Below are 27,336 nucleotides of genomic sequence, written 5' to 3' on the forward strand. Positions count from 1 at the left end.
AGAGTACTAGGGAAGGCTTCATAGAAATTGTGACACTTAAAGCTTCCTGTGATTCCTTGGTGGATATTGATGAATGTGTAAGCACCTTATTTTGGGCAGGGACAGCCTAAGACAGTAATGGATTTTTTTGGTGGTGTCTTTCTACAGGTTGATATGTCACACCTCTCCCCAGAGGAGCAATGGAGGTAAGTGTGACAGTGTGGGCCCCTCAGGCTGGGGACTATCGGGTAATCCAACTAATAGAGTTCTATTCTTTTTGCTTCCGTGTCTGTGGGAGACAGTGACTCATGACCAGTAGGCTAGGTCTTTGGGATTTTTTTCCAGTACATGGGTCACTTCTGGGTAGCTCCCTTGGTCCTGGGAAGCAAATGCATAATTGTACCAAACTATCCACCTAGGTTTTAATACTAGTTGTACCATTTCCTAGCTATGTGATTTTGTGCAGGTTACTTAACTTGCCTTAGTTTTTTTCATTTGTCAGGTGTGGTTCAAAATAGTACCTGTACCTCATAGAGTTGTGAGGATTAATATATGTGAAATTCTTAGAACAGTGCCTGGCATGTGGTAAGCTCCAGTGTTACCTACTTTGAAGATGATTATCATCATTAACATTATCATCATTATACATGAAATAGGTAGAGGGATCTGATTGAGAAAATGGGAGATCTCAACTTGCTGGTAACTTGCTGTGTAACCAGAGTGTGCCAACAAATATCTTATTGTCATGATTTCTAATTAGTAAAGGAGTTTCAAAGTGATTGCCCCACAAACTTCACAAGATGGCTGACCAGTGAGAAGTCAACCAAATAAAACCTAATAATGAGAAAAAAAACTTTTAGATTAAAACTATTGATTGTAAAATATAGAATGGCAAAGATATTAATGCATATGACAAACCCAACAAGATTTTAGATGACTTTAAGCTTAATATACACCAGTTGTGTACCTCAGCTACTGAAATAATTCACATGATTTGGAAGATGTTCATAGAAATATGTTATCAGCCTTAAGGTAGGGACAGTGCCATTGTGCTCTGCTACACTGAGGCCACACTGGATGTTGTAGACACTACAGTATAAGAAGATCTTTGGCTAAATAATGTCTCGAAGAAGGCAACCAGGATTAATGGTCTTCACATTATGTTATATGAATAGTATTTACAAGATCTAGAACTAAAAATAAATAAAAGAAATAAATACCTAGAACTAAAAAGGCCAAGAAAATGGTGATAGGAACAGGATAGTTTTTGGTTTTGTTTTTAAAAAATAAGATCATGAGCAATCTTTGAAGGGGCAGCATTGGAAAAGAGGAGTGGATATGTCCTTTATTGTTCCAGAGTGTAGGTTTAGGTCCTGGAGCTATAGAAAGATAGATTTTGTATCATTATCTAATTATTAAAGAAATATCTTTAATAATTATGGTATATTAAGAGGTAGAGAACCTCCTGCCCCCCCCCCCCCCCCCATATATATCTTTTTATTGATTTCAGAGAGGAAGAGACGGGAAGAGAAAGAAACATCAATGATGAGAGAGAATCACTGATTGGCTGCTTCCTGCACGCCCCCTACTGGGGATCGAGCCCACAACCCGGGCATGTGCCCTTGACCGGAATTGAACCCAGGACTGTTCAGTCCGCAGGCCGACAATCTATCTGCTAAGCCAAACTAGCTCGGGCCCTCCTACCTCTTAAAGCATTGGAGTGTTAGTCCTTCATAAGCACATATGAGTACCTACAATGTGTCAGACACTGCTGGTTCTAGAATAGATAACTTTAAGAGGCATATGTTCTTTTTTTTTTAAAAAAAAATATTTTTATTTCACAGAGGGAGGGAGAGGGAGAGATAGAAACATCAGTGATGAGAGAGAATCATTGATTGGCTGCCTCCTGCACGCCCCCAACTGGGGATCAAGCCCACAACCGGGGCATGTGCCTTTGCCTGGAATCAAACCCGGGACCCTTCAGTCCACAGGCTGATGCTCTATCCACTGAGCCAAACCAGTCAGGACAAGGCATATGTTCTTAAGCCAGTGGAAGTATTTCATACAAAGGATATCAAAAATAATTTTTTCATTGAGTGGGAACTTGAAATAGATGTCTTCTTTGGTCTTTTCTAGATTCTTTCATTGTTGTGCACATCCATTCAGTTATATACTGTCTGAGAACAAGAAATGTATTTCTTATCTATAATTCCCCACAGTCCTAAGGCATTTAAAGTGTTACTTGTCCTTTTAGTTTAGCTTATTCTCACAATAAGCCTATGAAGGAGGTGGAAAAGATATGGACTCCTTTTGACAGATGAAGAAATTGTGACGTAGAGTTGTTAACTTTCTTGGTCAAGGCCACAACCTTAACCATTTGTATGTCATAAGTGTCTATACACGGAAGTGGCAGACCTTTTTAAGTTAAATTAAAAATATTGTGGCAGTTAACTGGTTAAAGTTTCTTACTCCTAACCTTATTATCTTTTTGTCAGATTCTCTCACCCTGGATAGTGTTTTATGTAGAGTGCACCCTTAGGTGCTGTGGCTGGCTGGCTGACTGACATTTGGCTGCCCATTGAGTTTTAGCCCCTAACATTATATAATAAAAAATATTAAACGTACAGAAAACATGAAAGAAATGCACAGTGAACACCCTTACACTCACCACCTAGATTCTACAATTACCTTTTGCTATATTTGCTTTATTATTTACCCATAATTCATCCCACTGGGTTCTTCTTGCCCTTGGGAACTCCATGAAGATACCATTTATGTTGTCCTTTCCTTCCCTCCCTAATATCCCTGTACATGGAAAACTTGTACAAAAGCTACTGACCACAGGCTATATTTGTATTTGGTTTTCTGACTAAGTTTTCCTTATTCTTTTCCCTTGGCTGACTCTGACCCAGAGTAATAGGAGTAACTATTCTTCTCTGTTCTTAGAGAAAGCTTTTTGCCTGTATAGACCAAGGAAATAGTTTGCTGCCAATCCTCTGGACAAGAGAATGCCAGCCTTAGATTAAATAAGAGTTTAAGTCCTTGAGTCTATTTCCCTGTGGATGTTGATGGTGAAGTCACTCTTGAATTAATATAAAGTCAAAGCAGTTTAGATTTTTCAGGCTGTAACTAGTTTTTAGGATCCTTGGTCCTGACAGAGAGGGTAGGATAAATAAAGCAAAACTTTAACCCTAGAATTATCACACATTTGCAGTGTTACTCCTTTATTGGTATCATAAATATCACTAAGATTATGGGGCTTTGTGGCTATAATCTTCTCTTTGGGTTATGTTTTCTTTTCAACGACAGAATTAAATAGGTCTGAAATGGGCAGTGACACAAGCTTCTGGGATCTCTTTCCTGCAACAGGAAAGGTGTTAGCTGTATCTGCCATTGGAGGCAGGCAGCAGACCACCCACATTTAATCCAATAGCTGAGTTTGGTTATTGGGGCCCATAGAACCCCTATTCTATATCAGAATGCCTTGTCCTCTGGGGCAGCGGTCGTCAACCAGTGGTCCGTGGACCACTGGTGATCCATGAGGTTCGAAAGGTTGGTGACCACTGGTTTAAGGCAACCTTTGGAGCAGCGGTTGCTCCTGGACCGCTGCTCTAGGGCATATGCATAGTACCCTACTGCTGCAAAATACAGGAGTGTGTTCTGAACTTTGGACGGGTAGAATATCCCTGGGAAGCACTACCTCTTTACCACCACACCAGCCCTAACCTGGCTAAACCCATCTGTTTGACTTTCAGGGTCGAGCATGCACGCATGCATGCCAAGCACCGTGGTCACGAAGCCATGCATGCCGAAATGGTCCTCATCCTCATCGCTACGTTGGTGGTGGCCCAGCTGCTCCTGGTGCAGTGGAAGCAGAGGCATCCTCGCTCCTACAATGTAAGCCATTTTGACTCTCTATTCTTTGTCTGCCAGTAATCAAGAGACCCTTCCTAAGTATTCTAGGGTCCAGCCTAAGCCAAGCCACATGTAGGCAGAGAATGGACAATAATAATGAACTTTATGTATGAATGGTGAATTGTGTATGGTGGGTGTGTGTTTAAGGTGCAAGTGATTCAGAGGGTGAAAACAGGGATAGAACCTGAGACTATTTTTATGGCCAGAAAAGGTAGGCCCTTCCTTTTAAATATTTTGGGACATATTCATGAAGGAGATATTCATTAGGAACTATTGAAATAGAGGGAGAGAAGTGATCACTTGACTGGGAAGGTGGAGCCTCCAATAAATCTTACAGGTAGGATTTAGATTAATTTTTTTTAAAAGGCAGTATGAAGGAAATGAGGAATAAAAACATAAAACATACAGAGAAATACTCATAAATGACAGAAGTAAATCCTTCCTTATCAGCAATTACTTTAAATGTAAATGGATTAAATTCTATTAAAAGACAGAGATTAGCAGATTGTATTAAAAACCCCCACTATGATTCATTTATATATTGTCTGTAAGAGACACACTTTACTTATTTATTTTATTATTTATTTATTTTTTGTTAATCCTCACCTGAGGATATTTTTTTCCATTGCTTTTTAGAGAGAGTATGGGCGAAAGGAGGGTGTGGGGCGGGGGGGAGAGAAACATTGATGTAAGAGAGACACATTGATTGGTTGCCTCCCACAAGTACCCTGACCAAGGCCGAAAATCAAACCTATAACCTAGGTATGTGTCCTTGACCGGGAATCGAATCTGGGACCCCTTGGTGTGTGGGCCAATACTCTAACCACTGATAAATACCAGTCAGGGCTATAAGAAATTCACTTTAGATACAAAGACACAGAGATTGAAAGTAAGAGGATGGGAAAAGATATACCATGTATGCCAACAAATTAGTCAACCTAGAAGAAAATGGGTGTATTCCTAGAAACATAATCTTTCAAGACTGAATCATGAAGAAACAGAAAATCTGATTATACTGATTACTAGTAAGGAGATTGAATCAGTAATAAAAAATCTCCCAAAAAACAACAGTCCAGGACCAGACAGTTTCACTGGTGAATTCTATCAAACATTCAAAGAAGATTTTAGTAGCTTTTCTTCTCAACCTCTTCCAAAAAATTGAAGAGGAGAGAATGCTTCTAAACTCATTTTACAAGGCCAGCATTACCCTGGTACCAAAACCAGACAAATATACTACAAAAAAATAAAATTACAGGCCAACATATTGATGAACATAGATGCAGAAATCCTCAGCAAAATATTAGCAAATCTAATTCAATAATACAGTAAAAAGATCATGCATCGTGATCAGGTGGGATTTATTCCAGGGGTGCAGGGATGGTCCAGCATCCACAAATTAATCATTGTGATATACCACATTAACAAAATGAAGGATAAAAATTATATCATCTCAATAGATGAAGAAAAAACTTCTGACAAAATTCAACATCTGTTTAAGATTTAAACTCTCAACTAAGTGGGCATAGAAAAAAAATACCTATACAAAATAAAAGCCATTTATGTCAGACCCACAGCAAACATACTATCATTGGTAAAAAGATGAAAACTTTTTTTCTATGATCAGGATCAAGACAAGGATGCCCATTCTCACCACTTTTATTCAACATAGTATTGGAAGTCCTAGTCAACGCAGTTAGGCAAGAAAAAGAAATAAAAGCCCCAGCCGGTTTGGCTCAGTGGATAGAGCATTGGCTCGTAGACTGAAGGAAGGGTCGCAGGTTCGATTCTGGTCAAGGGCCCGTACTTTGGTTGCAGGCTTGATTCACGTGCGGGAGGCAATCAATCAATGTATCTCTCTCACATTGATGTTTCTCTGTCTCTCTCCCTTCCTTCCATTCTCTCTAACAATCAATGGAAAAATATCATTGGGAGAGGATTAACAAAAATAAAATAAAGAAATAAAAGGCATATAAATTGGAAAGAAAGAAATCTGTCATTATATATATACTAGAGGTCCGGTGCACAAAAATTTGTGCACTCGGGTGGGGGGGGCGGGTTCCCCAGCCCGGCCTGTGCCCTCTCGCAGTGTGGGACCCCTCGGGAGATAACGACCTGCTGGCTTAGGCCTGCTCCCGGGTGGCAGAGGGCACGCCCAATCCCTAGATGCAGCCCCTGGTCGGGCTCAGAGCAGGGCCGATTGGGGAGTTGGGGCGCCACCCCCTGTCATGCACAGAGCAGGGCGGATCGGGAGGTTGATGCCACCCTCAGTCATGCTCAGGGTAGGGCCGATTGGGGGGTTGGGGCACTGCCCCCTGTCACACTCAAGGCAGGGTCGATGGGGAGGTTGTGGCGCCACCCCCTGTCACGCACAGAGCAGGGCCGATCAGGGGGTTGGGCGCTGCCCCCTGTCACTCACAGAGCAGGGCCAATCAGGGGGTTGGGGTGCTGCCCCCTGTCACTCACAGAGCAGGGCCGATCAGGGGGTTGAGGAGCTCCCCCCTGTCACAGAGTAGGGCCGATGGAGTTGGGGCACCACCCCCTGTCACACACAGAGCAGGGGTGATCAGGGGGTTGGGGCGCCTTCCCCTGTCACGAACAGAGCAGGGCGGATAGGGAGGTTGTGGCCCCGCCCCCTGTCACTCACAGAGCTGCAGGGCGATCAGGGGTTTGGGCGCTGCCCCCTGTCACGCTGATCCCAGTGCCGGGAGCCTCGCTGCTCCGCTGATCCTGGTGCCGGGAGGCATATTACCCTTTTACTATATAGAATAGAGGCCTGGTGCGTGGGTGGGGGCCGGCTGGTTTGCCCTGAAGGGTGTCCTGGATCAGGGTGGGGGTCCCCACTGGGGTGCCTGGCCAGTCTGGCTGAGGGGCTGAGGGCCGTTTTCAGGTTGGCGGGTGACTGAAGCTCCAAACTGCTCCTTTTTTTCTTTTTTTTTTTTTTTTCTATTCTGGGCCAGCTTTAGCTCTGAGGCCTCGGCTCTGGCCTTTACCTTCTGTATTTGATACAATGTTGCGGTCAGGCTGGCTGAAGCCCGGCTGACTGAAAGCTGGTTTCTGGGGTTTTGTTTAGCTTCTATATTTGCAACATAGTACATAGTTGCTTAGAGTTGCAGCTGAGAGGCCGGCAAGTCAGGCGGGGAACGTTGGAGTCCACCATCACTGGAGCAAGCAAGCCTCCCTGTTCGCTTTAGTGCATGGCTGCCGGCTGCCATCTTGGCTGACAGTTAATTTGCATAAGGATATGCTGATTAGCCAATGGGAAGGGTAGCGGTTGTACGCTAATTACCATGTTTCTCTTTTATTAGTGTAGATTTTACTTTTAAATATTATGTATTGACTTCCTATTATGGAAGGTGCTAATTATCTTATACTGTTATACCTATATCCTTCACACACACTTTTCCTCCTCTGAACTATTTTTTTTAATTTTAAATTTATATTTTTAGAGAGAGAGGAAGGGAAAGGGCAAGAGAGAGAAACTTGGTGCATGGGACAACGCTCAACCAACTGAGTCACATTGGCCAAGGCCTCCTCTTCCTCACAATTTTTAGTTGAATAAGTATTCCTTATTTACATTATTATGACATGTAAATATTATTCACAGTTAAGCCATGTGATATGTTTGGTCACATATCCTTTTCTTGTTTAGGATTCCTTTGGAATATTTCTTATTGATTGATAAGAACTCTTTATATGTTAGGAATAAGCCCTTTTACGTACATGCTGCAGGTATCTTTCCCTAGTTTGTCATCTGATTTTATTGATATAATTGGTACAGACATTTTTACAGACTAGATCGAACCCACAATCTTTTGCCCAAGTCCTTTCCTTATATTTCAACCATCCTGTGGGCTGAGGATTCTATTACTTGCTGTTCTGTTTGGATGACCCATCTTGTATTCCTGCTTTTCCATCCTTGTGCATCTAAATTTGTTCTTCCTGCCTAGAAATCTAATTTTAGATACTTGCTGTAGCCACCAGTTTTACAATTCTTGGGGACCTCTCACCCTCCAGGCTGTTCTAGGTTAAAGGTGGATTTTGAGGAAGAGAAATGAGCAGAAACATACTTGGGACATTGCTATGTCTTCACTATTTTGGAAACATAATTAATAGTACTAGCTCTCATTTTGAGTGCTTTATAATGTGCCAAGTATTTTGCTGTGAGGTAGATAGTATTATTTTTGCCATTGTATGTATGGATCAAGAAACTGAAGCTCAGAGGTTAACTGAGGTCCTTTCAACCAATGATTATCAGAGTCAGGATTCATACCCAATCCATCCAGCTCCCCTGCTCTCCCTACTCTCCCCACTCTTCCATGATGCCTATGTATTTGTTCAATTAGCAGACATTCCTTGATCCTTTATAGCGCTGTCACGTGGTTCATCCCTTTGTCCAGCATATGCTACCTACTCACCCATTAATCACTCAGTAGCCATCTTGGTTATCAGATATAAAGACCTGATTATGAAAGGTAAAATTATAAAGATAATAAAAATATGTAGGTAAATAGGATAAAAACTTGATAAATTTGATTATATTAAGGGTTTTTGTTCAGTAAAGGATTACCATAGGCAAAGTTAAATGATAACAGAATGGGAGATTAGTAATGATTAAAACTGACAATAGAGCCCAGCCAGAATTGCTCAGTGGTTGAGCATCAACCCACGAACCAAGAGGTCACCGGTTCGATTCCCAGTCAGGGCACATGCCTGGATTGCGGGCTCAATCCCCAGTAGGGGGCATGCAGGAGGCAGCTGAACAGTGTTCCTCTTCATATCGATGTTTCTATCTCTCTATTCTTCTCCCTTCCTCTCTCTCTAAAATAATCAATAAAAACATCTTAAAAATTTAGAAAAAAACTGACAATAGATTCATATACAGAGTGATTTCTACAATTACACTACTTAGAACAGCACACAATTAAAATTTTATGAATTGTTTATTTCTAGAATTTTCCATTTAATATTTTTGGGTCAGTATTGACCATAGGTAACTGAAACTGCAGATGAGTGAAAAAGTAACAAACAGAAAGATATACAACACAGTGTCAATAATAAATTTAAAATACGAAGAGTCAGACAGGAGAGATCGAAGATGGCGGCATAGGTAAACACCGGAGATTGCCGCCGTAAACAACCACTTCAAAAATACAACTAAAAGTCGGAACGGACATCAACCAGAACCACAGGAAGGCTGGCTGAGGAGAGACTCTTCAACTAGAAGCAAAAACAACAGCATTCCGACGCTCAGAGGAGGCGTAGTGTGGAAAATTTAAAGGTACTGTGGTGCGGTGGTGAGGTGGTGCGCGCGCAAAGCGGGCTGGCGGCTGAGGGCGCGGTTGTCGTTTTCAATCAGGAGTGAGTCTCAGACTCTGGGCTACAGATCCGGGCGAGTCTCTAGGGACCCAGACTCAAACGGGAGAAGCGGGACTGTCTGGCTACGGCCCCTCCGAGGTTTGCAGCGGTTGCTGGGACAGAGAGGCAGAACCCCTGGGGACGGACTGAGAGCGGCCATAGCGGCTCCCTCCCCCCGCCCTGTTGATCTCGCCCGCCCAAGCCCTGCGCACAACCATTTGCCGATCGCCTCAGGCAAAGGCTGGATTAGCGCCTCCCTAGAAGACAGACGTTTTCCGCACAGCTGATTCCTACAGCCAGTCGGCCTGGTGGTCAAATCCCTCTAGTGTTAACTACAACAATTAAGGCTTGGCTAGAACAAGACTGCGCACAGAGACCACAAGGGGGTGCACCAAGAAAGCACAAAAGATGCGGAGACAAAAAAACATGACAGAAATGGAGGATATGGAGCTAAGAATCGCAATTTTGAGGGCTTGCCATAAATTTGTGCAGAGCCTCACGAAAACTAATGAGACCCTCGATGCTACGATAAAGAAATTAGAAAGTAAGCATACACGGACTGAAATAAAGAATATTATACCCAATAGCAGACCAGAGGAGCTCAAGAATCAAACCAAAGATTCGACAAAAAACACCCAATTGGAAAAGCAAAATGAAAAAAGAATCCGAAAGTGTGAAGATAGTGTAAGGAGCCTCTGGGACAGCTTTAAGCGGTCTAATATCAGAATTATTGGAGTGCCAGAAGATGAGAGACAGCAAGATATTGAAAACCTATTTCAAGAAATAATGGCAGAAAACTTCCCCCACCTGGAGAAAGAAATGGACTTACAGGTTCAAGAAGTGCAGAGAACCCCAAACAAAAGGAATCCAAAGAGGACCACACCAAGACACATCATCATTAAAATGCCAAGAGCAAAAGACAAAGAGAAAATCTTAAAAGCAGCAAGAGAAAGAGGCTCAATTACCTACAAGGGACTACCCATACGACTGTCAGCTGATTTCTCAACAGAAACTTTGCAGGCCAGAAGGGAATGGCAAGAAATATTCAAAGTGCTGAATACCAAGAACCTACAACCAAGATTACTTTATCCAGCAAAGCTATCATTCAGAATTGAAGGTCAGATAAAGAGCTTCACAGATAAGGAAAAGCTAAAGGAGTTCACCACCGCCAAACCAGTATTATATGAAATGCTGAAAGGTATCCTTTAAGAAGAGGAAGAAGAAGAAAAAGGTAAAGATACAAATTATGAACAACAAATATGCATCTATCAACAAATGAATCTAAGAATCAAGTGAATAAATAACCTGATGTACAGAATGAACTGGTGATTATAATAGAATCAGGGACATAGAAAGGGAATGCACTAACTATTCTTAGGGGGAAAAGGGGTGTGGGAGATGCGGGAAGTGACTGGACAAAAATCATGCACCTATGGATGAACTCAGTGGGTGGGGAGTGAGGGTGGAGGGTGGGGTGGGAGCTGGAAGGAGGGGAGTTATGGGGGGAAAAAAGAGGAACAAATGTAATAATCTGAACAATAAAGATTTTAAAAATTAAAAAAAAATAAAAATAAAAATAAATTTAAAATACATGCACACAAAAAATACAGTTTGTAAGAACAGATACAAAAAATATATACATCTTGCCATAGCTGGTTTGGTTCAGTGGATAGAGCATCGGCCTGCAGACTTAAGGGTCCCAGGTTTGAGTCCGGTCAAGGGCATGTACCTCAGTTGCAAGCTCTGGCATGAGGCAACCAATCAGTTTGTCTCTTTCACATTGATGTTTCCCTCTCTGTCTCTCCCTCTCCCTTCCACTGTCTCTAAAAATCAATGGGAAAATATCCTCAGGTGAGGATTAACAGCCACCACCAAAAAAATTAACAAATTTAAAATATATATACACATCTTAAACACATTAGAATGTCTATGGGGTGAAGAATGGGAATAAAAAGAAAACAAAACAGCTCTCCAGAGAATGTTGTATAAAGGAGAGGCACTGAGATGGTTGAACAGTAGAAACTATTCAAAATTAGCTATTCAGAGCTTTTTTTTTTAAATAAAGGTTCTTATGACATGCCAAGAAATGATGGAATTAATTGATAAGGCTCTGTTTCTCTCAAACTGAATGAATTTTTTTGTTCTTCACTAGTGCTGGTTGGCAATTCAGCCTTTCATTGTGTACCCATGACCACTGAGTAGAAAAAACACTATCTCTGTTCTTTTAGACCAGGTTTCTCAGTAAGGAGACTATTAACATTTGGGCCAGATGATTCTTTTTTTGGCTGGAGGGGGGAGGGAGTTGGGATACTATCCTGTTCATTGTAGGATGTTTAGCAGCATCCCTGGCCTCAACCCAATAGATGCTAATGGCATCCCTCCCAAAATTGTGACAGTCAAAAGTGTCTCCAAACATTGCCAAATGTCCTGTGGGGAGGAAATTCACCCCTGATGAGAAACACTGTCCTCGACTCAAGGACCTAGGACAGCACAGACATTGCCAGCCATGAGACTGATTATGAGCAAGTATGTCAACCTACTGGTTTCACTGTGAAAAATAATAAACTTTTCTCTCTAACTTAGGAGATCAAGTGCAATCTTCTGGTTAGAAGAAGAAAAACTTAGTCTAACTGCTTTTGGGAGCAGGAGATCTTACTGTTTTCTGTATTTAAATTTCAGGTACTGTTCTTTTGAATAAAAGCAACAAGAGTAACTTAAATTGCTTATTGTTTGAATTTGTTGATTTTTTGGTTTTGTTTTTGAAAGAGAGAAACATTGATTTGGGAGAGAAATATTGATTGGTTACATCCTGTACATGCCCCAACCAGGGATTGGACCCACACCCTGGGTATATGCCCTGACCAGGAATCTAACCCACACTCTTTTGGTATATGGGAGGACACTCCAACCAACTGAGCCACACCAGCCAGAGCCAATTTGTTGATTTTTAAAAAAAAACTTTTCTCATCTATCTCATTGGAACCTCACAACAGCTTTATAAGATGGTCAGGATAGGGCTTTATCTCCATTTTTCAGATGAGTAGACCAAAGTGCAGAATTCTGAAGTGATTTGCCAAGGACACGTGACTATTGGAGAGCTGGACATAAAACCAAAATCTGATTCTTGGTTAAGTGCTCTTTTCATAGAGCCAGTCAACCATTTTTTGAGGTTTCTTAAGAGTTTCAGGAAATTCAGTTTCTGTCATGGTCATTTCTGATTATAACCTCCCAGATTTTTCCTTCTTTAATAACTTTTGCCCAAGTCCTTTCCTTATATTTCAGGCATTCTCACAACAACTTCCATTTACACCATCTTGCCTCCTCAGGCTTCCAGGGTTTCTCCAAACTCAGTGAATATGCTAGGGAGACAGACGATCTGGATTGGAAACCTAGCCAGGCCAAACTTGCTCTTTAATTTCTCTGTACATCAGTTTTCATCATCTACACTAATAAAAGAGAAACATGTAAATTAACCATCACTCCACCACTCCACTACACCCACCACCCAATCAGAGTGACTATGCAAATTAACCCAACAAAGATGGCGGTTAATTTGCATACACAGGCACAGAGCGAAGACTGAAGACAACTGAAGATGGCGGCAGCCACGGAGCTGGAGCAAGCAGGAGGTTTGGGTTGCCAAGCTTCCCTCCGACCCTGTACTCCGCTCAAGGAGTGGCTGGGGGCCTGGGTCGCAGGGGGCCTGGGTCGCTGGGGGCAACCCAGGCTTCCAGTCTGCCCTGGGCTCTGCTCAAGGGGGGGCTGGGGGCCTGGGTCGCCAGGGGCAACCCAGGCTTCCAGTCCATCCTGGGCTACGCTCAAGGAGGGGCCGAGGGCCTGAGTCGCTGGGAGCAACCCAGGCTTCCAGTCCTCCCTGGGCTGTGCTGGAGGAGCTGGGGAAAAAAAGAGCAGCCGATTGGAGAAGCCAAGCCTCGCTGCTGTGGCTGGACCAAAGGCCTGGGTCTCGGGTGCCGGAGGAAAACTGGTGCCGGCAGCCAGGGGAAGGAAGGCCTGCAACGGGCCACTAGTCTATAATAATAAAAGCATAATGTGCTAATTAGATCAGAAGTCCTTCCAGTCATCCTTCCTTCCAGACAAAGCCGCAGCAGGTGGGGGCTGAGGCAGAGGTGGCAGAGGCCCCCAGCTCTTGCACGAATTTCGTACATCAGGCCTCTAGTCTATTCAGAAAGTCTAATATTACTCCTTAACTCCCTCAGGGATGTTAGGGAAAGAATAAGTTTATGCCTAGAAAAGTATCCTATTTTTAAAGATCTCCAAGGAGAAGCTTTCATCATCTCTGTCTGTTACCAAATATAGCATCTTTTCAAAACTCCTGTCCACTGATCTGCTGTTCCCTCCTGGAATGGATGAGGGGCAAAATCTTCCAGCTGGATATCTTTAAAGTACTATAGATTTTTCTCATGCTAAGACCTTAAGGGGGTTACTAGGATGTGGTTAGAGAATGCTAAGATAATAAAGGGTTATAATCCACTTTCTATGAGAAAGAAAAAATTTGCTCCTTACAGTATAATAATAACTTCTGTGAGGCAAACATCAGCCTTCTCCTCCAAAGAGCCTTGCCTACCCCTGTAGTCTCATTTCTCACACTTTCCTCAAATACTCGTACTTTCTCAAGCATAACATGTTCCTTCATCCTGAAACACTCATCGTGATTCATTCTGCACCTGTACCTACTAGGCTGTCAGGACAGATCAAAGGTTGCTTTCTTCAGGAAGCCTTCCTTGGTTCTACATTGAGTGAAGTACTTACCCTCTACTTTCTTTGTTTCTCCTCAGTAGACCTAAGTTCTTGAGGAGGTTTTGTTCTTTATCTCTGAATCCCACAGTCCTTAGCATGCTGTACACTAAGTGCTCAGTATTTGTTAAATGACTGCTTGACTGACTCTGTCTGAAGAGAGGAAGACTTGGGGAGAGGAGATGTGTAATTTTAGGTATTGTGAAGTAATCAAAAGAAACGGAGTAAATTTACTTTCTGTGTCTCTGGACAAGAATTAGACCCAGAGGCAGAAGGGACACAAAGGCAGGTTTATCAGAGTCAGGAACTCTATAATACATTTATTAGCAGTGGAAGGACCTGCCTCACTCTTGTGGTAAGGTTGACCGTTTACCGAGGGTGTGGTAGGAAGAAATTGTCAAAAAAAGTTTCTACCCTGTAGGGTATTCCAGCAGTGTGTGGGTCTCATCAGGGCATGGACTATATCTATCTGCTTACGGGTGATCTTCAGATAACTGAAGGTTACAGCCAGGCCATCCTGTAGTTTTCTCCAGGCCTAATATCCTGCTGCCTTCAGCTGTTCCTTACCTGATTTGGTTTCCAGATCCTTTGTAATCCTGGCTGCTCACTGACCATGCTTATATGTCAGTGTCTTCTATGCAATGTGGTCTGAAGACCTGATCCCAGGGATGCTTTGACAGCAGAGAATAGTAGAGCTGCTGCCTTCTTCTTTCTGGGTCTGTTCCTAGCTAAGCAGCATGAGGTTGCTTTGATGCTTTTGGCAGTGGCCCTGATGGCATATATTTCTTGGTGATTTGTGCTAAACTGAAACCCCTAGATCTGTTTCACATGAGCTGCTATTAAACCATTCCTTTCCCATCCTATACTTGGGTAGTTGGTTAGGTTTCATCGCATGGTTTTGGTTCCTCATCTCAGCTTATTAGCTCATAGGATGTCAGAGCTAGAAGAACTCTAGAAAAAAGCTTTATTCATTTTGAATTTTTTTTTTTTAAATATATTTTATTGATTTTTTACAGAGAGGAAGGGAGAGAGATAGAGAGTCAGAAACATCGATGAGAGAGAAACATCGACCAGCTGCCTCCTGCACATCTCCTACTGGGGATGTGCCCGCAACCCAGGCACATGCCCTTGACCGGAATCGAACCTGGGACCCTTCAGTCCGCAGGCCGACGCTCTATCCACTGAGCCAAACCGGTTTCGGCTCATTTTGAATTTTGCTGCTTCTGTTTTCCATGTTCACTGCCGTGATCTTCCCCACCTCTCAAGCTTTGTGCTATCCACATTTTCTAAGCAGATCCTTGTATTTTTAGCCAAATAACTCATGAAAATAATTGACCAGAGCTGTAGAGCATTTCCCTGACACCTTCCTCTAGTTGACCTCTGTCCATTTATCAGCACTTCTTCCAAGCTGATTGTTCTGTTAGCTGTGAGTCTCTTACTTTGCTATACTGTCTGGACATTTGGTTTTAGCTCATCTTCAGTATTTCTTTTCAGCCAAGCGTGGTGGGTGATCCCTGTCCCCATAAGGTACAGAAGTGATGAGATCCTGCAAGTCATAAGTGCCAAGCATCAGCAGACTGACAAGGCAGCTGGTGCCAGGGAAGAAAGTCATTTGGAGCTCTTTTCTGATTTTTCATGAATTATAGTTCCTGAGATGAAATAAATCTAAAACAAAGACAGTCCATTTAAATGTGGGCTGCTATTGTTAGCATCTAACTTATAGCATTTCGGAGATAAGTGGGATATTGCTTTTCTTACCTTCCAGATTGGAGAAGTTTGGTTTGTACCTCAGTAAATGTTTGCTGAATGAATCAGCGAGTCAGTTTCAGGATAGTCTTCACTTCAGCTTTGTCTTTCCAGACAATGGAAAGAAGGATGAATGGCTTTTGCTTCCCCCCTTCCCCTTACCAAATCCAAGCTTCTTTCAGAACCAGCTAGAGCTCTGCTTCTTCTAGGCAGTCTTCCCTGACAGCTTCTGCTACCTCTCTCCTCTGAACTCTCATGTCAGTACTTGATGCTTTGCATGGCTGCCCAATTTGTGTTTATATCTCATCACTCCACACCCTGAAAGAGAAGTTATGGCCAAGGCTTTCCATCATTTTGTGCCTTCCACACATCAGGCACAAGTACTTAAGGAAACTATTGAACCAAATGGGTCTGCATGAAGTGTTGCCACCAGATGGCACCAGAGTCTCTGCCATTATTTTGAGAATCTTGCGTAGTGACTTTCAGCCACTTATTGCCAAGCTAGCCATTAAAGATGCCTTCTTTATTGAAGAGGCTTCAATTTATTAAGCAAAATGCCAATAAATACTACAGTAGAAACAAATTAACCAGGCAAAGTTGTCACTCTCCATTTTCACATGGTAGACTTGTGTTCACTCAGCCCCTCTGCCCTGCCTCTTTTTTCAGGCACTGAGCTCTCACCCCAGCAGCTGCTTTCTAGACCCTGAACAGAATCTAGCTTTCAAGCCTTCCCAATGGAGAGTGTCTTAATACCTGAAAGTGGCCTCAGATCCTTGGTTTGTGTTTTTAGGTCATTTATTTTTTTCTTGGAAAGGACGAATTAAACATAATGAAACTAGAGGCCTGATGTATGAAGGTTCGTGCAAGAATGGGCCTTCCTTCCCTTGGCTGCCAGCACCCCCTTTGCTCTAGCCTTCCGCCTTCGCTCCAGCCCGGAGCCACCTTTCTGCCTTCGTTCAGGGCTGGAGCCGCCTTTCTGCCTTCCCACGCTGCCCAGAGGCCTAGAGCTACTGTGGCGGTGCGGAATGCCAGCATCGTTGCCATGGAGACAATGCAATTGTCCCACCTGCTCAGCACCTGTGTATGCAAATTAACCCGCCATCTTTGTTGAGTTAATTTGCATACTCACGCCTGATTGGCTGGTGGGTGTCATGAAGTTATGGTCAATTTGCATCTTTCTCTTTTATTAGTGTAGATTCTATAACCCTACTATTTTTTAAATTGATTCGAGAGAGGGAAAGAGAAACATCAATATGTTGTTCCACTTATTTATGCATTCATTGATTAACTCTTGTATGTGCTCTGACTAGAGATTGAACCTGCAACTTTGACATATTGGGACAACACTCTAACCAACTGAGCTACTCAACCAGGGCCTAACCCTACCATTTTTAAAAAATATTTTTTAATTGATTTTTAGAGAGAGAGGAAAGAGAGGGATGGAGAGATAGAAACATCGATGAAAGAGGAACATCATTGACCAGCTGCCTCCTGTACGACCCCTACTGGGGATCGAGCCCACAACCTGGGCATGTGCCCTGACTGGGAATTAAACTGGTCACCTCTTGGTTCCTGGGTCTGTGCTCAACAACTGAGCCATATTGGCTGGGCACCCCACCATTTTTAATATGCTGATTATTTATGTTACCTCATTGCAGTCTTTGTTCCCTTATATATGTGACTTTATGCAGTTTTGATCATGTGAAACCATAATAAGAGTTCTCATTTACTGACTGCTTTTTATGAGTTATGTACTGTGCTTATTATCTACAGTGGGGCCTTGACTTACGAATCATTCCGAGACCGAGCTCGTTAAGGATGTCGTTAAGGAGCTCGTTAACTCAAATTACTCAGTCAATTCAATGCAAAAAATCGGCGGAGAGACAGCTGGTATCTCAAAAAACTCGTTATTCGGGACACTCGTAAGTCAAGGCCCCACTGTGTGTATGTATGTATGTGTGTGTGTGTGTATTACTCTTATTTAAATGTAAGAGCTGATATGTTGAATATTTATATCATATTTGTTACATTACTTATATTGAATACTTACCTTGTTAGGAACTGTTCAAAGAGCTTTTCATGCGTTAACTTCCTTAACCTATACAACCTTATGAGAATAGATATGTTAACCCCATTTTACAGTTCAGAAAACTGAGGCTTATCAGGGTTAGTGACTTGCCTAAGGTAGCACATTAAACAGCTGTATTAGGATTCATATCTAGATCTCTTTAAATTCATATCTAAAACCTCTGGTCATTTCAATGTATCATTTGAAATTGTTTATGTGTTCTTTAATGATTTCTACTTGGACTTCAAAAAGGGTCTAAGGATTAATAGAATCTTTAAAATTGGGTTTGATTTATGTTTTTCTCCTGCTGCTAGTCTGTTAGCTCCTTGAGGACAGGGACTAGAGGTCATGTTTATTTCTGCATTCCTCTTCCCAGTAAATGCAAAGTAAATATTTGATGGATGAATCAATGAAGCATTTTTTATTACAGAACAGTTTGTCCACTGGAGCTAAACACTAAATACCAAGAATTGCAGTGGAGAAATATTGGGTATTTTATTTTATGAATGGCACCACCCAGAAGAATGGAAAGCGAATGCTCAAAAGCCTGAACTCCTCAATGGCATTTAAGTTATAGATTATATAAGGGCAAAATCACAAGACACCAGGGTTAGGGGTTGTGCTGAGAGCTGACTGGTTAGAGGTGAGGTAAGGGTAATAAATCATCTCTTCAGATTTTGAAGACAGTGGAAAGGTCTTTTCCTGTTTCCCTCTGTTTGGTCTCCTGGGAAAGTAGCCAGGGTCATTCCACCTTATGGCTCAGGAACTGAAACATACCTTAGGTTAAGATGATATCTTTAGCCTGCCAGAGGTCTGTGTGAGTGTGAGCATTGGTTAGGTTCTGGCTACTGTCTTCTGCCTCAAGAGTTGCTGATTGTCTGGGGAAAGGCTAGGTCTCTGAGGGGTATATATAGAGAGAGGATTATGATTTCTAGAGCTAGGACTTAAAACTAAAAGCTAAGTTTAGTCAAAGTCATAAGGACACTTGGTTTTACTATGCCAGGAAGTCTAGGATACAAGGCTGCTTAATAGAGCCTTCACATGTTAGAACTTGAAATGGTTTGGAAAATCAAGTCAAACTCTTCCTTCAAGGAGGAAGGCCCTCCATAGGATGACCCAATGAGTTGGAGGCATAACAGAACTTAGAATCCAAGGCTACTGGGCCATCTTGTTTCAAAGAGCCTATTCCTGTCCCTAAATTAATTCTTCCCTTTCCTCCTTCCCCTTCTGTTTCTTCTTCCTTTCCCTCCCCCCTTTCCTCCCTTTCTTTCTTTCATGATATGAGTTGAATGGCTTTGCACTCTTAAAGTTTCAGCCTGAAAGTTACAAAACACAGCAAGATTTTTCACTCCTTTCACACTGATGTCTAGACTTACTCCTGATTATGTCTTTGTTGAAGCCAGAATAGAATCCAGGAAGAAAGCCTTCATTAAGTGCTAATTATCCTTTTTCTTTTTCTTTTTTTTAACACCTGCTACTCACCTAAGACAAGTGACATGTAGTGAAAGCTGAGTGATTGGGAGAGAGTTAGGAGGCATTGGGGAGCAAAAAAATGGTGATTAGTCCAAAGTTCTGACTTAGAGTTGTATTATACGTTTGGAACTCTTCAGCTAAGTCTGAGGTAGATATCTGAAGGAGGGAAAGGGAAACAGATACTCTGTGAAACAGAAATGTGCCTCCTCCTTTGAGTTCTAGTCTTGCTTTCCTCTTTTGAAAAAAATATATTTCAGAGAACAAGGGAGAGATAGAAACATCAATGATGAGAGAGAATCATTGATCGGCTGCCTCCTGCATGTCCCCTACTGGAGATCAAGCCTGTAACCTGGGCATGTCCCCTGACCGGATTGAACTGTGACCTCCTGATTCATAGGTTGATGCTCAGCCACTGAGCCACACTGGTGGGCTGCTTTCCTCTTATTTATCTAAGTTTGTTGAGGATCTCTCACGTGCCAGACAGTTTTCTAGAACAGGAAGCAGATGAATACGGCCTAATGACTGTTTTCAAGGAGCTTGCATTCGGGTAGAGAATGAATTTGAATGCAGTCTTGTACTCTAGCACTGTAATGATGGTAGAAAAGAAAATGCTTTGGAGCATTAGAAACTCAAGATATGTTCTTCTAAACTAAAGGCTTCATGTGTCTCGGAAGTGATGCTACTAGGCAGAAAAGATGTTTTAGCCTGAGGGGGACAGCCTGACTAAAAAGTATGGGGAGTGGTAGAAGGTAACCCTTGGAATAGTAGTTTGGGGCCATATTTGGGTGATTTGATTGCCTGTCTAAGGAGTTGGATCTTATCCTATATGTGGGAGACCATTAGAAGGTTTTTAAGCAGGGGAATGACATGCTCAAGACTGTATGCTAGAGATTCCTTTCCAGAGCTCCTGGGAGGATAGATGGGAAGGGGAGACACTGAACGCAGGGAAGCGTAACAGGAAAGTTGTCATAGTCTGCCAGCCAAGGGACAGCAAAGATTCAAATGGAAAGGAGAGAATATATACAATAAACGGTTGGGTGAGGGATGAAAGGGAAATGTCCAGCATGGCCCCAGGTTTCCAACTTAGGTCCCTAGGAGGTGCCTTCATCCACAACTGGAAATGTAGGAGAGAATCAGGCTGAAGTGGAACACCTGAGATGCACTCTGGACTTGTGGGGAGAGCTGCAGAGGGAGCTGGCTGGAGCTGAAGTGCTTGTGTTTGTGTTTCAGATGGTGACCCTCTTTCAGATGTGGGTTGTTCCCCTCTATTTCACAGTGAAGCTGCACTGGTGGAGGTTCCTAGTGATCTGGATCTTCTTCTCTGCTGTCACAGCCTTTGTCACCTTCCGAGCCACCCGAAAGCCACTAGTGCAGACAACCCCAAGGTGAGAATTTAGGTGGAGAATTGAGGTTTCCTGAAGCTAATGGCTTGGGATGCATGGGAGGGGGGTGGGTTTAGATGGAAAACTTTGCAATTTTTATCTGCCATGTTTACTTAGCACTGAGCTCCACCAAAACAAGCTGATTGGGAGACCTGCCTCCCATTCACAGATTTAAAAAACCCAAATATTTACCTATAGCTTACCTTATAGTTTATTTCAGGGTCTATTTACATTAAAAGCAAACAATAGAGTAAGCAAATCCTGGTGTTGATTGTAGTATCATTTAAAATGTTATTTTCTTCTGTGAACCCTTCTCTGAACTCTAAATTAGATTTTTCTGTTATATTTTTTCATAGTGCCCTGCAGTTTTCCTTCATAGAGCTTATCACAATTTATAACTAAATATTATATTGAGAGTCTATCTCCCCACTAACCTATATCTATGAGATAAGAACCACATCCATTCTGTCTGTCACTGTATATCCAGGCCCTACCACAGGGCATGGCACATAGTAGCCTACTCTATGAATTTTTGTTGAATGAATGAATCTCAGCAAATTTGCAATCTTCCAACAAATACTTCCTTTGAGGTTACAAAGCACGTCCTGCCTGTATATTTTTTTGTATTTTATCCAAATGCATTTCTTAGTTGATCCTCCAACCAGCTTGTGAGGTCATTTAATATCTGTACTTAACAGGAAAAAAAAGATTCGTTCATTCATTCATTCATTCATTCAGCAAGCACATGCTATGTGTCAGACCCTGTGCTGAGTGCTGGGGATACACAACTGGATAAGACATGGTCCCTGCCCTCCAGGAGTGCTTGGTTTAAGTGAGGAGATGGATGAGAAAGCAGCTGTGTCAGTGTAGTTGGTAAGTGCCATGAGAGACATGTGTACAGGTCCAAGAGAGCCTAACAGAGGAACTGGCCAGCCTCAAAGCTGTGACCACCTGATCCAGAGTCTTCCAAGTTGCAAGTTGCTCTTTTTCCCATGCCTCATATGTTCCACTGTCCTGCAAGCCTTTCTTTGGCCGTCTGAGTCTGGTCATACAAAGTAAAATTTATCTTCATGGTGAAGTTGGTGATCCAGAGCCCCTCTTTGGCTGTGGTAGTTTACTTTATGTTAAGGGCCATTTCATAGAAGATACAGGCTCAGTAGCCAGATGGATGCAGATTGGAAACCCCAGCTCTGCCACTTGTTAATTATATGACTTGTTTGACTTCACCTTTCTGAACACTGAATTCTTTATCCCTAAAAGTGTGGTAATAATTGCTACCTCAAGTAGGGTGATATAAAGAAAAAGTGTAATAAAGCATATTAAATCACCAAGTAACCAATAGTATAAACTTCTATTTAAAATTACTGAAAATAGTCCATAACATGGGAGGTTTTTTATATTTGATAGTGCTTTATAATTTCAAAGCACTTTCATAAACATCCACATATATTCACACAGCATTTATGGAGCTATGTGCTGGTACTATATATATCAGGAAACAGGCTCTGTATAAACCAGTGAAAATTACTTGGCCATTAAAAAGAATGAATTTTGCCATTTGTGACAGTAGTGAAATTGTCTCAGAGATGTTGTTTGACTTACCTCAGGTTACCCAGCTAGTAAACCTCATTAAATCCAGATTCCAACTAAAATTCTACATCCTTTCCATTGTGTCTCATGATCAGTGAAAACCCTGGATAATGGACCTGTGTGTGGTCTTTGAGAAGGGCATTGTAAAGTGTGTGTTTGGGGCCTTTCCTTTGCCGGAGAAGCTATAACCCTTGAGCTTTCTTCTTGGGGCCCCAGCATGGTTCGCAGTAACCTAGTTGGCTCTCTGGAGCTAAGTAGGCTTGTGCTAGTTATTCAAGCAAATTACTAAATTGCTCATAAGCTCTCATTACAGATAGAATAGTGACTACTAATATTAGTGTTTAAAAGGCTCTGGTACATTCTGGTACCATCTTTCCTATCTGAACCTAGCTGGAGTCAACCAACCAGATTCCACGCTGCTTTTCATTGGTTCCTAGGAAGCACTGCTCCTCCCTCAGGAACATTGCACAACTCCGCTCCATCCCACCACCACCACCACCACCACACATACATCTAATTCAGAGTTATTCTTTGAGTGCCTCCCTAAGGATCCCTTTTATTCCAGAAAGAAATATTTTTCAGAAGCAGAGTCATTAGACATCATTCATTTCATTATTGGCCTGTGGATAGAAAGAAGCAAAGCAGTATTCAGATTAACCATGCCAAGGTATAAAAGTAGCTAATTCTACCTCTTATTCATCTTCCCTTGAATTTTCTTTCTTGACAAGAATAACTAGCCTTCCCTTGTTCCTTTCTGAGCATAGTTGTAGTTTCTAGTTTTCACTTCTGATCCAGCTAATCTGAATTTGAGATGTGTGTGCTCTTTCTTTATTTGAGGCTGAAACCTTTTAATGCTCTCTTTTATTCTTTTTTCTGAGACCAGGAAGATACAAAGTACTGGCTCCTTGATATGTGGAGGTGTTACTGCAGTTAAGGTGTTACAGCTTTGTACAGTAACTAAAGTTTCTCAGTAAGTCCTAAGCAAAGAGCCTGGTGTCGCCATTGATGTGAGAATAAGGGATCTGGTGGTCCAGAGGTCTCTAGATAGAGTTTCTATGTCAGCTGTATTAATTTTCTCTCCTTTCTCATCCCTACTTCATTTATCTCTTCTTCTGGAGAATTCTCTTGTCCTTTCATTTGGGGCATTTGGGGTTGTTTCTTTGTCTCTTTATTTTGGTTGCCGTTTGGGTTTGTGACTCTCTATTAGGTAGATCTGCTATGCCTCTCAGTCTTCTGGTGCAGGACAGTGTCAAATGCTCTTTCTGACTAATTATATCAGGCAAAGACTCAAAGCCTCCAGAGACTGCCTCTGCCTACAGACTGATAGGATTCCGGCTTCAGTTGCCCCCAGGCAATCGTCCTCAGGTGTGGGAGAGTTTTTTCAAAAAGGTAGGGCAATTGCTTTTGCCCAGAGGCTAATTGTTATTTTTAATATCTTCAGTGGCCTCAGGGCAAGGTATTTTCCAATAGGATGGGTCAACTGCCTTCCCCTAGGCAAGGCCACCTGTATATAGCAAATGTCTGTGTGGGAAAGATGTCCTCCGCTGCATGAGGGAATGACTCAGCACAGGAAACCAGGGGTGTCTGCCTTCTAGCTCTAACCTCTGAGTCCCCAGTTCTGGCTTCTGCTCACACAGCTCCAGTCCACTCTGCCCTCCCTTTGCCAGAGCACAAGGTGGGTGGCTCCACAGGTAATTTTGTGTGGTGGCCCTTTAAGAGAGTGCCTGAATTTTCAGCCATTACTCCCTGGCTGACAGCAACCCTGCTGCTTTTCCCAGCCAGTTATATGGGTACTCTTCTCGGTTCTGGTGCTCTCTGCAGGGGGGCCGAGCTTGAGGATTAGTTCCCAGAGTTCTCAATGGTACACCCTCCCACCCCCTAGCTGAGATATCTCTCTGGAACATCAGTTGCTGTCTGTGGGCCCCCCGGGCACCCAGCCAGCACTTTCAGTCCTCGGGTATCAGGTTTCGCTCTAGTGAGTTTTCCATTTATTATTCAGGAAGTTTTTCTGTATTTTAGTTATAATTCCTGTTTGCTCCTGGGAGCGTGTCCGTGGAGCATCCACTTACTCTGCCGTCATTTTTAATCTCTTTCTCTCTCCTTTCTCCAGGTTGGTTTATAAGTGGTTCCTGCTGATCTATAAAATTAGCTATGCCACTGGCATCGTTGGCTACATGGCTGTCATGTTTACCCTTTTTGGTCTTAATTTATTATTCAAGTGAGTATCCTTTGCTTTTTTTTTATTTCTGGTGTTGGGGGTGGAGATGCTGGTGGGCTTTATCTTTCTTCCTGGGGCAAGTCCTGGTTATTAACAGGGGGAAACATGATAACCGAGGATAGGAAACTTGAGACATGGGGGGATACGAGGGTGGGCCCTCTACTATTGTGCTGACAAAGAGAAAGGAATGTTGGATAATACAGAGTTAGAGTTTCAAATCATTGGTTATATTTTTAAGAATTTATATTTTAGTGGAAAAGTATAACAAATAAGAATAATAATAATTATAGCCAGTTTCCTGTTACTTTATCTCCCTAATAGAACTACTTTCCTTTTCCATATATTTATTGCAGCATCCACTCTACCTGAGTGATCTTATGTTCAAGAAGACTAGGAGTTGGCAAACTATGTCCTGTGGGCCAAATTGGCCTACTTCCTGTTTTTATAAAATAAGAAAAATATTTTACTGGAACACAGTCATACACATTTGTTTACACGTTGTCTATAGCTGCTCTTGCAATAAAACAGCAGATTTTAATAATTGTGGCAGAGACTATATGGGCCACAAAACTGAAATATTTACTATCTGACCCTTTACAGAAAAAATTTGCTGACCCTGGACTAGACATTTGAACTCATGGGAGACAGTTAACCACACCTGGCAACAGATCCACCTAGAACAGTGGTCGGCAAACTCATTAGTCAACAGAGCCAAATATCAACAGTACAACGATTGAAATTTCTTTTGAGAGCCAGATTTTTTAAACTTAAACTATATAGGTAGGTACATTGTTATTAACTTAATTAGGGTATTCCTAAGCTGGCCTTTGCTAAAAATGTCCTCAATCTGAGGGGTCGACCTCAGCAAACGTACCCCCCACTTCTTCTAATGCCACTTCTTCAAAATAGACTCGCCCCCAGGCCGAAATCCGTCTTCTGCGCATGGGCCATGAAGTTTCAATCGCACTGTACGTGCGCGCCCGCACGTGGTATTTTGTGGAAGAGCCACACTCAAGGGACCAAAGAACCACATGTGGCTCGCGAGCAGCGGTTTACCGACCACTGACCTAGAAGGATACAAGACAGGAAATTGCAGGGCAGTGTCTGCAGAAGTTCTCATAGTAGTCCCAGGGCTGAGATGTGAGAAAGTGAGACACCTGTCCCAGAAGTCCCCCCTCGCCAAGGAACACATTCAGTTTCAGGAATCTCCCAGTCCAGATGCAGTGTACTGATCACAGGCCATGTTTAATGTATAAGCATTGTTGCTTTGGAGCACAGCTGACAATCCACTTTTATCAGATTTCTAAGGAAACAGTTCTAGAAAGTTAACCTGTGGACATTTAACTCCTGCTCCATTGTTGGGCACTTAGGTTGTTTTTCTATTTAGTGTTGTCACAGATAACATTGCTCTGGTGCTTCCTAAGGTTACATTACTAGGAGTAGGAGTGTGGCTATTACTTTCTATTGTCATAAGCTTTCCAAAATATCTGTTTCAGCATACATGTCTACCCACCCCCAATTGAGGTAGAAGCCAAGAAATTCTGGGCTTTGGGACTGGTGGGTACAGTGAGTAGAGCAGAAGAGGGTGGGAATGTGGTTTCCTGGCTGATGGGATGAGGTTTGTGGATCACGAGGGATGATTCTAAGCCTGTGACAGTGTACTAAAGCTAAACGGATTTAGGATTCAAATTTAAATTCATGACCACTGGCCTCTTCCCCAAACCTAGTACACTATGTAGTGAGAGGGCAGCCATGGAATTCTTACTTGGGGTAGAACAGGCTGGAAGAATAAACTGGCTCCATAAAGGAACTCATCAGTATAGAGTCTAACACATCTCATCAAAGAAAAGCAAGATATTTCCAGATATGTTTTTACCTGTGTGGCTTAAAATAATTAAAATCAAGATTCTGCCTTATACTTTAAAGCCATTTATTCTATAATTACAGTTTCTTTTTTATTCTCATAAACTCTACAAGGAAGAAAACAGAATTGGGAATCTTGACCATTTTTATGCTACTGATAGGTCAGTTGGTGAAAAACCATGATTTCTAGTTAATAGGTTAAATATTATAAGATTGATGAGCAAATTCATCTTTTTAAGATAAATATCATTTACAGCTTTAAGTGAACACATACAGTTCCTGGTACAATTTTTTTTTTTTTTTTAAATTTAAAGAGAGAGGAAGTGGGAGAGTTAGAGAGACCAATTTGAGAGGGGAACATCAATCAGTTGCCTCCTGCACGGGGATCAAACCTGCAACCTGGGTATGTGCCCTGACCGGGAATTGAACCTGCAACCTTTTGGTGCACAGGATGACACTCCAATCAACTGAGCCACACCAAGCAGGGTACAAATATTTTAACAAAGGTTCTTTTCTATACTAAATATTTATAGACTCAAGGTAGCAAATTATTGGTCCTTGGACTTATTAAAACAAATCTCTTGATATTACAGGCAAGAACTTTGTCTTTCTACCTCAAACCTATATAATTTTATTAACCAGTGTCACCCCAATATATTCAATAAAAAAACTTTGTTCTTCTTGGTAAGTAGATGTGGACCAAAGTTTAACTTGATGACATACAGAATAGTATAGGTGCATCTTAACATTTTATGGTAGCTCGTCTGTAACTGACTAACTTTTTTTCCAGAAATCTTGGTTGCCAAACTTTTCTGTAAAGGGTTAAATATTTTAGGCTTTGTGAGATAAAAGTCGAAATCTAGGATATAATATAGGTACTTCTATAATGAGAGAAAACTCCTTCCCTCACCCATGGGCTGTCTCAGATGATGGGAATATTTTTGTCTGCTTGCCATCAGGCAAGACATTCTCAGAAGTAGTAGCCTGAAAAG

The 27,336-nt window shown here is 42.1% G+C and overlaps 1 protein-coding gene across 6 annotated transcripts in view; it reads left to right on the top strand.

Annotated features, from left to right (window-relative positions):
• Nucleotides 1-27,336, top strand: part of RNF121 (ring finger protein 121) — a 63,175-nt gene that overhangs the window by 24,074 nt on the left and 11,765 nt on the right. For 4 of the 6 annotated variants that reach the window (XM_070425527.1, XM_070425532.1, XM_070425533.1 and 1 more), the window contains exons 2-5: nucleotides 148-185; nucleotides 3,735-3,876; nucleotides 20,522-20,676; nucleotides 24,374-24,481. In XM_070425527.1, the coding sequence (XP_070281628.1) occupies nucleotides 148-185; nucleotides 3,735-3,876; nucleotides 20,522-20,676; nucleotides 24,374-24,481 (443 nt within the window). The remainder of the gene's footprint in view (nucleotides 1-147; nucleotides 186-3,734; nucleotides 3,877-20,521; nucleotides 20,677-24,373; nucleotides 24,482-27,336) is intronic. The other 2 variants (XM_070425530.1, XM_070425528.1) reach the window with 2 other exon arrangements.

Source organism: Myotis yumanensis, unplaced genomic scaffold, assembly GCF_028538775.1.
Source record: "Myotis yumanensis isolate MYYU_CA2020_CCGP unplaced genomic scaffold, mMyoYum1.0.hap1 SCAF_10, whole genome shotgun sequence".
NCBI classification, from domain to species: Eukaryota; Metazoa; Chordata; class Mammalia; order Chiroptera; family Vespertilionidae; genus Myotis; species Myotis yumanensis.